Below are 12,291 nucleotides of genomic sequence, written 5' to 3'. Positions count from 1 at the left end.
ACCCACCGTAGGGGAAACCCGACACGTTTGCACATTCCGCGTGTGCCTTTCCCTAGGCTATTTAGGCCCCTCTAGGCCGCCGTAGCGGGCCCGCTCAGCTGACAGGAGGTGGTGCCTCCGCACACCATGGCGGGTGAACTTGAGGGCTGCAAACCCCTGAGTGGGCTGCTGAGCGGCCTGGCTCAGGACGCCTTTCACGGGCATCCGGGCATCACGGAGGAGCTGTTGCGCAGCCAGCTGTATCCCGAGGTGCCACCTGAGGAGTTCCGCCCCTTTCTGGCGAAGATGAGAGGGATTCTTAAGGTAGTGCGGTTCCCTGCAGCCTCCGGCGTGGAGCCCAGCCCCTTCCCCGCCTCCCTCAGGCTCCGGTCCCCTTTTCCCTAAACTGAAACAACTTTCCTTCCCTGATCTCTATCTACTCCGTGGGCTTCGCAGTTCGCTTTTTCAGATCTGGGAGCTCGCTCCGTTGCCAAGGCTGACGACTTTTCTTAAGCTCCCAACTGCCCCCTACCCGCTACCTCTTGCGCAGGGCTGACGGGCACCCGCTATAGGTATTTCTCAAGACAGCTCTTCTGTTAATTGTATAGTTAACATTTGCGAGTTTCCTTTTCCGGTCTTTGGGTTCTGGACTTGGCAAAATTAAGAGCGATAGGTTGTCAGTTCTCCAGGATCTTGGAAGTTGGGAATATTGAAATGAGTACGTATCCGCTGGGATAAAGGGTGGGTTAGCGGAGTAAGCACTTGTCAAGCAGTCCGCAGTGTGGTTAGGAGAACGTATAGAAATAAGTATTTTAATTCGTCCGAGGGCTCGTGCGCTCCCTGGAGAGAGACAGAGCCACGCTGCAATCTCTTTTCTGCCACTGTCCTGTGGGATTTGGGGCACAGTGCACACGTGTGTCGCGTGTTTTTCAAGCCACTGGGTCCTGGGTTTGAACTGCCCTGTTGGTCATTTGGGATCCAGCTACCTTAACCACGCCACCTGCTGCCCCCTAAGAAAGCATACTTACCAGCTTGAAATCTTAAGTATAGACCGGGGTGTCCAGTAGAAAAATATGAGCACCAAACAAAATAAGTGAAAAAAATTTAAAAATATGCAGTGCTTCATGAATTTGTGTGTTATCCCTGTACAGGGGCAATGCTAATCCTAATCTCTATCATTTCTATTTTACTGCATATGCTGCCAAAGTGAGCACAGGTGAAATTAATTTTAATATTTTAATATTTTTTTTTTTTTATGGGGGAGAGGTTTTTGCTGTAGGGCACGTGTGCTTACCAGAAAGACAGAGACAGACAGAGAGGCAGAAAGTGAGAAATCACCCCCTGGGGGGATAGTCATGCCATAATCCCTTCTCCTCCATTCTCTGGGGAGCTTGGGCATGTATGCACATGTGCCCGGCGTGAGTTTAAGCCACCAGGTCTGCGACTCGAACCACGGTGGACTACACGGGAGTTCAGTGACATAGCCATTACGTCAACTGCTGGTCCCTAGTATTTTTTATTTAATTCAGCATATCCAAGATATCATTTCACATGTACTTAGCATACAAAAAAATTTTTTTTTCAAGTTTTGGAATTACACTTAAAGCACATCAGTTCCTACCAGCCACATTTCAAGTGCTCAGTAATGTGGCTAATGGCCACTGTATTGGACAACTCTGAACTAGACTGAAAACTAATAGAATGAATCTAGTGCAAAAGTGAACTCTAGAGAAAGACTAAAACTAATTACCGATGGGGCCAGTAGGTAGCATAGTGGTTAAGATGCTGGACTTCTGACTCAGGGGTGCTGGGTGGTCAGAACTAGCACTTGTGTAGGTTCTTGTCCCATGCTCACGAAGAATTAGAAACGTGGACAGATGGACAAGATAGTAAGCAAAGTTTATTAGCAAAAAACTTCTAGCTAATTGGAAGGGGGGCCTGAGTGGGTTATCTACTGAAGGGAAGAGTAGCCCTAACAAAGAAAAAAACACCTATGTGAAAACTTTTTGTCTAAAGAGAAGAGAAAAAAGACTACTGGGAAAAAACTACTTTTAAGAGATTCCGGTGCAGGTATTTCAGGCCACTGGGGAGTTTCAGGCTAATCATTGTCCTTGAGTTGGACAGTGCTATTGTCTATTTCTAGCCTAGTCAGCAAGTAGTCATATGAAAGAAGAGTATATTGTTCAAGGTCCTTCCCTCTCCTGTTCCCCAGACCAGGAGAGTTTACACTCTTGGTTTGGAGTGTAGTAATAATGGGAAAAATGCTAGCTTCAGTTGTCATTGTCTCAAGCAGGCTGAAAGTGGCTTTCTGTGTGAGCAAATAGTGAAAGCTAATAATTGATTTCTAGTGAGAGCAGCAAATGATTTTTATTAAAGGCTTGATTATAGTGACTCCATTTTGTCTCATATCCTTTAGTTCATGGATTCCTAACCCTGTCTACCCAGCCAGAGATCTTAATCCTGTCTCATTCCCAAAAGGCCTACTGCAGATTGAGTCTCAAACTTGGTGCCTTGAAAATTACACACTCTTGAAAATCGTGGTAGTTAAGGTGATTGGATCCCAAGTGACTGACATTACTGTTTGAGTCCTAGTCCTGGCAGCTTGAAAACACACTGGGGGGCCAGTAGATGGCATAGTGGTTACGTTGTTGGACTCCGACATTGTTTGAGTCTCAGACCTGGTGGCTTGGAAATCATGCCAGGTGCGTGTGTGCCCAAGATCCTGGGAGGAGAATGGAAGAGAAGGGATTGTAGAATGACCATCCCCTTTGGGGAGTGATTTCTCACTTTCCCTCTCACTGTGTCTGTCTCCCTCCCTACCCCCATCCCCAAGTACATTTAATGCAAAAACCTCTTAAAACAAAACAAAACACTGGTGTGTGTGTATGCGTACCCAAGATCTCCAAAGGAGAATGGAGGAGAAGGGATTGCAGTGTGTCCATCCCTCACACTCCCTTCTCTCCTCACCCCTCTTCTGTGTCTTGTGCATGTACTCTCTAGCATATTAAAAAGAAATATCATCTTATTCTCCTGCTCTCAATCATTTCCTATTCAAGGCTTCAAATCAAACGTAAAACAAAATCCAGTCCTTTTACCATAACCCACATTTCCTTACCTTTATCTGTTATCTTATTTTCTTATTTGCAGCACAGCAATCTTCCTATCTTAAACTGTTAGGTGCTTTCTGAACTTCTTCAGGGCCTTTGCACCTGATCTTCTGTAGGTTCTTCCTTCAGCTATTTGTATGTATTGTTCATTTGCTTCATTCATTCATTACTTTTTAAAAATTATTTTATTTAACTTTTTTTTAATTTGAGCAGAGGGGGACAGAGTGGGAGAGAGAGAGTGAAAGTGAGAAAGCAAGCCACCAAGCCCAGGACTGAAACCACAGCCATGTGAGAATCCAGTGCTTTAACCACCATGCCACCTGCAGGCCCCCATTTTTTTTTTTTTTTAAGAGAGATTTTTGTGGACCAGCAGTGTAGCATAATGGCTATGTTGCTGAACCCCCCTGTAGCCAACCACGGTTCGAGTCCCGGACCTGGTAGCTTAAACTCACGCTGGGCACATGTGCGTGTGTGCCCAAGATCCCGAGAGGAGAATGGAGGAGAAGGGATCGCGGCGTGGCCATCCCCCCTGGGGGGTGATTTCTCACTTTCTATCTCTCTGTCTCTCTCTGTCTTTCTGGTGAGTGTACACGCCCTATAGCAAAAACCTCTCAAAAAAAAAAAAATGAGAGAGATTCTTGCTGTAAGGTATGTGCATTCACCAGAGAGTCAAAGAGAAACAGAGAAATAGAAAGCAAGAAATTAACCCCCAGGAGGATGGCCACCCCACAATCCCTTCTCCTCCATTCTCCTCTCAGGATTTTGGGCACACATGCCAAGCATGAATTTCAAGCCACCGGGTCCGGGACTTGAACTGTGGTCAGCCACAAGGGAGTCCAGCACCTTAATTTCTATGCCACCTGCAGGTCCTGCTTCATTAATTCATTTTTATTTTTAAAGAATTATTTTATTTACCTTTTTCATTTATTTTAATTTAACCAGAGAGAGACAGAGTGTGAGAAAGAGACAGAAAGTGAGAAAGCAAGCTGCCAGGTCTGGGACTTGAACCATGGTTGACCATGTGGGAGTCCAGCACTCTTAAATACCATGCCACATTCTGGCCCTTCATTCTTTATTGAAATCATTTATTGTGAGTTCTTCCCTCGTTCTTCAGGTTGTTCATCCCTGACCTGTATAGCCTTATTCTTCCTCCCTCTTTTTCACCTCTGCTTTGCTTTTGTTTAAAAAAGGAATTATTGGGACCAGCAGTTGGCATAATGGCTATATTGCTGGAGTCCCATGTAGTTGTCTGCGGTTTGAGTCCCAAACCTGGTGGCTTAAACTCACATCAGGGTGCGTGTGCATGCGTGCCCAAGATCCCGAGATGAGACTGGAGGAGAAGGGATTACGGCATGGCTATCCCCCCAGGGGGTGATTTCTTACTTTCTGTCTCTCTCTGTCTTTATGGTGAGTGCATGCACCCTATAGCAAAAACTTCTTCAAACGAAAAAAAAGGAATTATTTATTTCATTTTATTTATCATTATCATTATTTTTAAATTTTGCTACAGGGCATGTGCACTAGAGAGAGAGAGAGAGAAAGCTGCCAGGTTTGGGTTCTGGACTGCAGTCAGCCGTATGGGAATCCAGTACCTTAACCACTACACCACCTGCTTTTTTTTTTTTGGAGAGGTTTTTGCTATAGGGCACATGTGCTCGCCAGAAAGACAGAGAGAGAGACAGAGAAAGAAAGCAAGAAATCACCCCCCAGGTTGGATGGCCACGCCTCAGTCCCTCTCCTCCATTCTCCTCTCAGGATCTTGGGCACGTGCACATGCACCCAGTGTGAGTTTAAGCCACTGGGTCCGAGACTCAAACCATGGTGTACTACATGGGAGTCCAGCGACATAGCCTTTACACCATCTGCTGATACCCCTGCTACTTTTTCTTCATACTTAGTATACTTAACACTACCTGAAATTATATTATGTACTTATTTTGCTTATTTGTTGACTTCCTTCCTGATATGTAAGTATTACGAGGGCAGGACATTATTATTATTTTTTTCTCATTTATTCCTAATACCTATTTCTGACCTGTGATAGGCAGTTAGTAAACATTTATAGAATAAGCAAATGAATGGATAGTGCTTAAATGTGGAGACTACCATTAAAAAAATAAGTAGTTGGGGCTGGCAGGTGGCATGGTGGTTACGGGTGCTGGACTCCCACATGTCCTACCAGCTCCGGGACCTGGTGGCTTACTTTCTCAGTTTCTTTCTCTCTCTCTGGTCACATTGAAATAAATAAATAAATGGATAAAGTTAAATAAAATAATTCTTTTCTTCTTCTTTTTTTTTTTTTTCTTGAGAGAGGATTTTGCTACAGGGCACATGCACTCACTGGAAAGACAGAGAGATAGTGAGAAATCACCCCCAAGAGGGAATGACCATGCCGCAATCCTTTCTCCTCCATTCTCCTCTCAAGATCTTGGGCATGCTGGAAAATGGGGAGAGCTGGAAAATGTTGTACTGTAGACTAGGGGTCAGCAAACTATGACTCATTGGACAAATCTGTTTTGGTGCCCATTTTCATAAATAAAATCTTATTGTAATATGGCTACATATTTATTTGTAGTTTATCTATTGGAGCTTAGCCACTGTATTAACAGAGTTGAATTTCTATGAAAGAGAGGTAATGGCCTTTAAAGTCTAAAGTTTATTTTATTTTATTTATTTATTTTTTGAGAGGTTTTTGGTATAGGGCACGTGTGCTTTCCAGACAGACAGAGAGAGACAGAGAGACAGAAAGCGAGAAATCACCCCCCAGGGGGGATGGTCACACCACAATCCCCTCTCCTCCACTCTCCTCTCAGGATCCTGGGCACGTGTGCACATGTGCCCAGCGCAAGTTTAAACCACTGGGCCTGGGACTTGAACTGCGGTCAACCACTGGGCCCGGGAGTTTAACTGCGGTCGACCACATGGGAGTCCAGAGACACAGCCATTACACCAACTTCTGGTCCCAAAACCTTTTAAAGTATTTGCCATCTGAACTTGTACAGAAAAAGTTTGTTGGCCCCTGTCCCAAACATCTGTTGTTAAACTTATAGTGTTTAATATTTGGCAGCAATGTGATATGCAAATTATGTTTAGGAGTTGGTTACATGATAAATAAATATTGAGAAACCGAAAATAGAACTACTAGCTTTTCAGGGATAGCAGGTGGCGTGGTGGGTAAGGGCCCTGGACTTCCACATGGCCGACCACAGTTCAAGTCCTGGACCTGGCAGCTTGGTTTCTCTCTCTGGTCAAATTAAAATAAATAAATACATAAATAAATAAAGTTAAATAAAATAATTCTTTTTTTTTTTTGGAGAGGTTTTCACTATAGGGTGCGTGCGCTCGCCAGACAGAGAGAGAGACATAGAGACAGAAAGCGAGAAATCATCACCCAGGGGGGATGGTCACGCCGCAACCCCTTCTCCTCCATTCTCCTCTTGGAATCTTGGGCACACATGCACACACGCCCGGCGTGAGTTTTAAGCCACCGGGTCCAGGACGTGAACCGCGGTCAACTACGTGGGAGTCCAGCGACATAGCCATTACGCTAACTGCTGGTTCCCATAAAATAACTCTTTATAAAAAGAACTAGCTTTTCAGGCCTCTTGCAGAATTTCATTCACATGTTCTCATGAGATCTATGACAAATAAAAAAATGACCTTTGGTGTTTCTGTAGTGCAGTAGTACCCCCTTGTCCATGGGGGATATGATCCAAGATTCGGTGAATTCCAGAAACTTCAAATAGTACGGAACCCTATATACACTGTTTCTTCCTATACAGATGACCTCTGACTTTTGATGATTTGACTTCTGATTTTTTTCACCTTTAGAATGTTGCAAAAGTTATATGCATTTAGTAGAAACTGTACTTTAAATTTTAAGATATGCAGCATCTTATTATAAAATGATGTATTTGAGATGTTAACTCTATACCAGTGATAAAGTTGAACTTATAAAGTAGGTACGATGAGAGATTAACAATAATAACATAATCAAATAGATCAATTACAACAATATATTGTAATGAGTTATATGAATGTTGTCTTTCTTTTTAAAACTATCTTATTTACTATACTATGGGTAACTGAAACTATGGATTTGAAACAGTGGATGAGGGAAACTACTGTACTGCGTTCTTGGGTAGGATTTAGACAGAGGTTGAATTTGGAGGGCCAGCTGACGGCAGGGTGGTTAGGCGGCTGTGCAGTTTAAGTCCCAGATCCTGCTGCTTGAAAAACACACTGAGTGCATATACATGAGTGCCCAAAATCCTATGAGGAGGACGAGAGAGAAGAGACAGTGGTGTGGCCAGCCCCCCTGTGGAGTGCTTTCTCACTTTCTCTCTCTCTCTCTGTCTCTTCTCTCTCTGGTGAGTACATATGATGTATTTGAGATGTTAACTCTATACCAGTGATAAAGTTGAACTTATAAAGTAGGTACGATGAGAGATTAACAATAATAACATAATCAAATAGATCAATTACAACAATATATTGTAATGAGTTATATGAATGTTGTCTTTCTTTTTAAAACTATCTTATTTACTATACTATGGGTAACTGAAACTATGGATTTGAAACAGTGGATGAGGGAAACTACTGTACTGCGTTCTTGGGTAGGATTTAGACAGAGGTTGAATTTGGAGGGCCAGCTGACGGCAGGGTGGTTAGGCGGCTGTGCAGTTTAAGTCCCAGATCCTGCTGCTTGAAAAACACACTGAGTGCATATACATGAGTGCCCAAAATCCTATGAGGAGGACGAGAGAGAAGAGACAGTGGTGTGGCCAGCCCCCCTGTGGAGTGCTTTCTCACTTTCTCTCTCTCTCTCTGTCTCTTCTCTCTCTGGTGAGTACATCTCTCTCTGGTGAGTACATATGCCCTGCAGCTAATTAAAAAAAAGAAATGGAAAGTTTTGTTCATATTCAAAGAATGTAAAATGTATATATATTTATTATTGTAATATAAAATAACAAAATTTAATGTTGAGCTGAGGATCAAGTGAAAGCTATCAGTATGCGAAAACTCCGTAGTGGTGCAAGCTGAGGAGCACTGCTGTGCAATACTGGAGCCACATGGAAGGCTGGGATTTGTGTTCCTGGACCTGAATGTGCCTACATTTGCCCGCCCATGATTCTGGCTGCGTGGGAGTCTGGGGAAAGATTGGGTCCCTGCCTCTCTCTCTTTCTCAGTAAACTCTTAAAGCTGTTTTAAACTTTATAGAGAATAACTTAATATCAGTAATGTGATATTAAGAATTGTATTATTTAGGCCAGCAGGCTGACCGTGGTTTAAGTCCTGGGTCTGGTGGTTTGAAAATCATGCTGGACTCATGTGCATGTGTGCCTAAAATGTTCATGGAAAATGAAATTAAGGTACAACTTTATTGTTGTATAATAATTTTTTAAAAATAATTATTTTCTTTAACTTATTTTAATTTTCTAAAAATTATTTATTTATTTATCCATTCATTGACCAGAGTTAGACATAGAGAGAGAGGGAAAGTGAGAAAGCAAGCCACCAGGTCTAGGACTTGAACCATGGTGGGCCATGTGGAAATGTCCAACGCTTTAACCACCATGCCACCTGCTGGTCCCTTATTTATTTTAATTTGACCGGAGAGGGACAGAGTCAGAGAGGGAAAAAGCAAGTCACCAGATCTGGGACTTGAACCACGGTTGACCATGTGGGAGTCCAGTGTCCTTAACCACATGCTATCTGCTGGCCCCTGTATAATAAAATATTAAGATCCATGCATAATTTTCTCATAATATGCATTTTCCATGAACCTTTAAGATCCCTTGTGTTTCTAGGTTGTGAAATAATTAAGTTACAGTTTTGAAGGCATTGTTTCATTGACTGTGATGTGTCTTTTTTTTTTTTTTTTGCCATAGGGCAGACACCATCATGCCCAGTCTCTCTCTTTTTTTAAACATTTAAAGAAAAACCAATTATGGAACCAGCAGTTGGCATAATGGCTATGTTGCTGGACTCCCACTTAGTTGACTATGGTTCAAGTCCCAGACCTGGTGGCTTAAACTCACGCTGGGCATGTGTGTATGCATGCCCAAGATCCTGAGAGGAGAATGGAGGAGAAGGGATTTGGCGTGGGCCATCCCACCTGGGGGGATGATTTCTCGCTTTCTGTCTCTTTCTGGTGAGCACACATGCCCCGTAGCAAAAACCTCTAAAAAAAATTTATTATTATTATTATCCGGGACGCGAACCACGGTCGACTACGTGGGAGTCCAGCGACATAGCCATTACGCTAACTGCTGGTTCCTTAAAGTCTCTTTACAAATGAAGAAAGATGTGTAATTTTTCCAGTTACTTTAGAGCCAATTTAAGAATGAACTTGGGACCAGCAGTTGGCATTAATGGTTGTGTCACTGGACTCCCATGTAGTTTACTCCAGTTCGAGTCCTAGACCCAGTGGCTTGAATACGTCGGTGTACATGCCCATGATCCAGAGAGGAGAATGGAGGAGAAGGGGTTGTGGCATGGCCATCCCCCTGGGGAGGTGATTTTTCGCTTTCTGTCTCTCTGTCTCTTTCTGTCTTTTTGGTGAGGGCACATGCCCTATGGCAAACCCTCTTCTGAGAAAAACAAAACAAAACAAAACAAAACAAAAACGATTGAACTTCACTCTTAGATGGTTTGGACAGCATTTATTTATAAGAAGTTAGCTTGATATAATATAAGGGTTCTAAAATATATGGTCATGCAGTGTTTGGGATACAAATAGAGACATAAAGTTTGACTTATTTGTCATACTTTCAGGTTTCATTTATAATCTATACATTTTAACTGAAGTAGCAATTCTGTTTTTCTACTGTAGGTGGCAGTAGTATATTGACGTGCTAATGTACTGGTAAAATATGCTAGAAGCAAACATGTTTAAATGTTCTTTCTCTGGAATGTTCTAGTTCGGAAAGTGCTCAAAAATTGGCTACTCAACAATAAAAATTTCTTATTCAAAAAGAAGTCTAAATATTTGGCTTGATATTTTGAATTTAGAAATACCATTTTCTAGAAAATGTAAGCTTTGTCAACAGATTTTTGCAATTGTCTAGTTCTTATATAACTAAGTTTTGCTAATTTCATTTAACATTTTTGAGAATTTAGATGATAATGCATGAGTTGTATTTATAATTCAAGGATTGGAAAGTGACTCTTAACTTTTTTTTGGATTTTGCCATAGGACGTGTGTGCTCCCTGGAGAAAGATGGAGAGAGACAAATAGATGGAAAGTGAGAAATTATCCCCCAGGGTGGATGGCCACATCACAATCTCTTCTTCTCCATTCTACTCTTATGATTTTGGGTACGTACACACACCTGGTGTAATTTTTCAAGCCTCCAAGTCTGGGACTTGACCTGTGGTCGACCGTGTGGGGGTTCATTGTCTTAACTAGCATGTCACCTGCTGACCCTATAACTGTTGCTTTTTTTTACATTACTTGTCATCTCATGATAAATAATTGCGGACTACCAGGCATGGTTTGGATTTTTTTTTTTTTTTAATTCTTTATAGTGCCTGTGTGTAGAAAAAGAGAGATAAAAAAGTTAAACACCTTCCACAGAGTGTGGTCACTGTGATCCTCTTCCTCCAGTCCTCTAGCACCACAGACCTTGGGCATTCATGTGTGTCTCTAGTGTGTTTTCAGGTTGACTGGTCTTGGAATATGAACCATAGTCACCATGTGGGATTCAGCTTCTCTAGAGCAGCGCAATACCATTATGACATGGAACCACCTCTGGTTTGCACAGTATTCTAATACATATAATGACATGTGGGATTTTTCTTTCTTTCTTAGTTTAGACAAAACCCTTATTCAATTTTTGGTTCTTCTTTTCTCAAAACCACTATTCTGGGCTAGAAACTCGATTTGAGTTGTGAGACCAGCAGATGGAGTAATGGTGCATTGCTAAACTCCCACATGGCTCACTGCAGTTCAAGTTCTAGACCCGGTGACTTGAAACTAATGCTGGGCACATGTGTGTGTGTGTCTAAAATCCTGAGAGGGGATTGGAGGAGAAGGGATTGCAGTGTGGCCATTCTCCCAGGAGATGATTTCCCACTTTCTGTCTTTCCCTGTCACTCTGGTGTGAGCATACATACCCTATAGCAGAAAAATATCTTAAAAAAACAAACAAAAAAACAAAACTTGATTTGAGTTGAAGGAGTATCTGAATAAAATTTTAAAGAAAATGTCTGTTGTTGATTTACAAATCTCCTTATGAGCTATATATCCTCCTCTGTATACAAGGTGAATGTTATTCCCAGTCTCAGAGAATCTTTCATTATATGATAAACACCTAAAAGAAGATATAAATGATACAATTTGGTAGATAAGTCCTCATTTTAAACTGCAAAACGTTTGAAACAAAACAAGGATGTTTGGTGTTTGTTTTAATAAAACATCCATTTTATTGGCTTTGTCTTAATACAGAATGTAGCTTTTTTTAAAAAAAAAATCATAGAATATGTATGCCTTCCAGAGAGACAGAAAGCACCTCCCGGTAGTGGGTGGTTACACCATAATCCTGTCTCCATTTTCCTCTCAGGATTTCAGGTGCACACACGTGCTCAGTGTTTTTTTTCCAAGCCTCTGGATCCAGTTGACCACATAGGATCCACCATGCCAGGGGCTGGCCCAGAATGTAGTTTTTGTTTTGCTTTTTTATGAATTTGGGCTTCCATTATGGTTCATTTTTGATAAAACTTATATTTCAACGAATTCCCTTTTTAAAAAAAAATACTAGGGGCCGGCAGGTGGTGTGGTGGTTAAAGTACTAGACTCTCACATGGCTGACCACGGTTTGAGTCCTGGATCTGGAAGCATGCTATCTCACTTTTCCCCTCTCTTTCTCTCTGTCTGGTCAAATTAAAAATAAATGAATAGGGGCCGGCAGGTAGCATGGTGGTTAAGGATGCTGGACTCCCACATGGCCGACCATGGTTGGAATCCTAGACCTGGCAGCTCATGCTCTGTCTCTCTCATTCCGTACTTCTCTGATCAAATTAAAATAAATAAATAAATAGAATCATTCTTTTTTTTTTTTTGAGAGGCTTTTGCTATAGGGTGCATGTGCTCGCCAGAAAAATGGAGAGAGACAGAGAGACAGAAACAATTCCTTCTCCTCCATTCTCCTCTCGGGATCTTGGGCACACACACACACATGCGCCCGGCATGAGTTTAAGCCAC

At 42.1% G+C, this 12,291-nt stretch overlaps 1 protein-coding gene and 1 non-coding gene across 4 annotated transcripts in view; one reads left to right on the top strand and one right to left on the bottom strand.

The window, feature by feature from the left end:
- The first annotated feature begins 83 nt into the window (after window positions 1-83).
- Window positions 84-12,291, top strand: part of COMMD1 (copper metabolism domain containing 1) — a 250,610-nt gene continuing 238,402 nt past the window's right edge. For 2 of the 3 annotated variants that reach the window (XM_027773338.1, XM_014589217.2), the window contains exon 1: window positions 84-303. In XM_027773338.1, coding sequence (XP_027629139.1) covers window positions 127-303 — 177 coding nt within the window. In that variant the 5' untranslated portion in view covers window positions 84-126. The remainder of the gene's footprint in view (window positions 304-12,291) is intronic. The other variant, XM_014589216.2, reaches the window with a different exon arrangement.
- LOC114008452 (U6 spliceosomal RNA) lies at window positions 1,086-1,193 on the bottom strand. Its single transcript, XR_003549984.1, has one exon. It is a non-coding gene; the product is annotated as a U6 spliceosomal RNA (small nuclear RNA).

The sequence above is a fragment of the Tupaia chinensis genome, unplaced genomic scaffold, assembly GCF_000334495.1.
Source record: "Tupaia chinensis unplaced genomic scaffold, TupChi_1.0 Scaffold000341_1, whole genome shotgun sequence".
Taxonomy (NCBI): domain Eukaryota; kingdom Metazoa; phylum Chordata; class Mammalia; order Scandentia; family Tupaiidae; genus Tupaia; species Tupaia belangeri.
The sequence above is the reverse complement of the archived record's forward strand: the minus strand, read 5'-3'. Positions and strand labels throughout refer to the sequence as shown.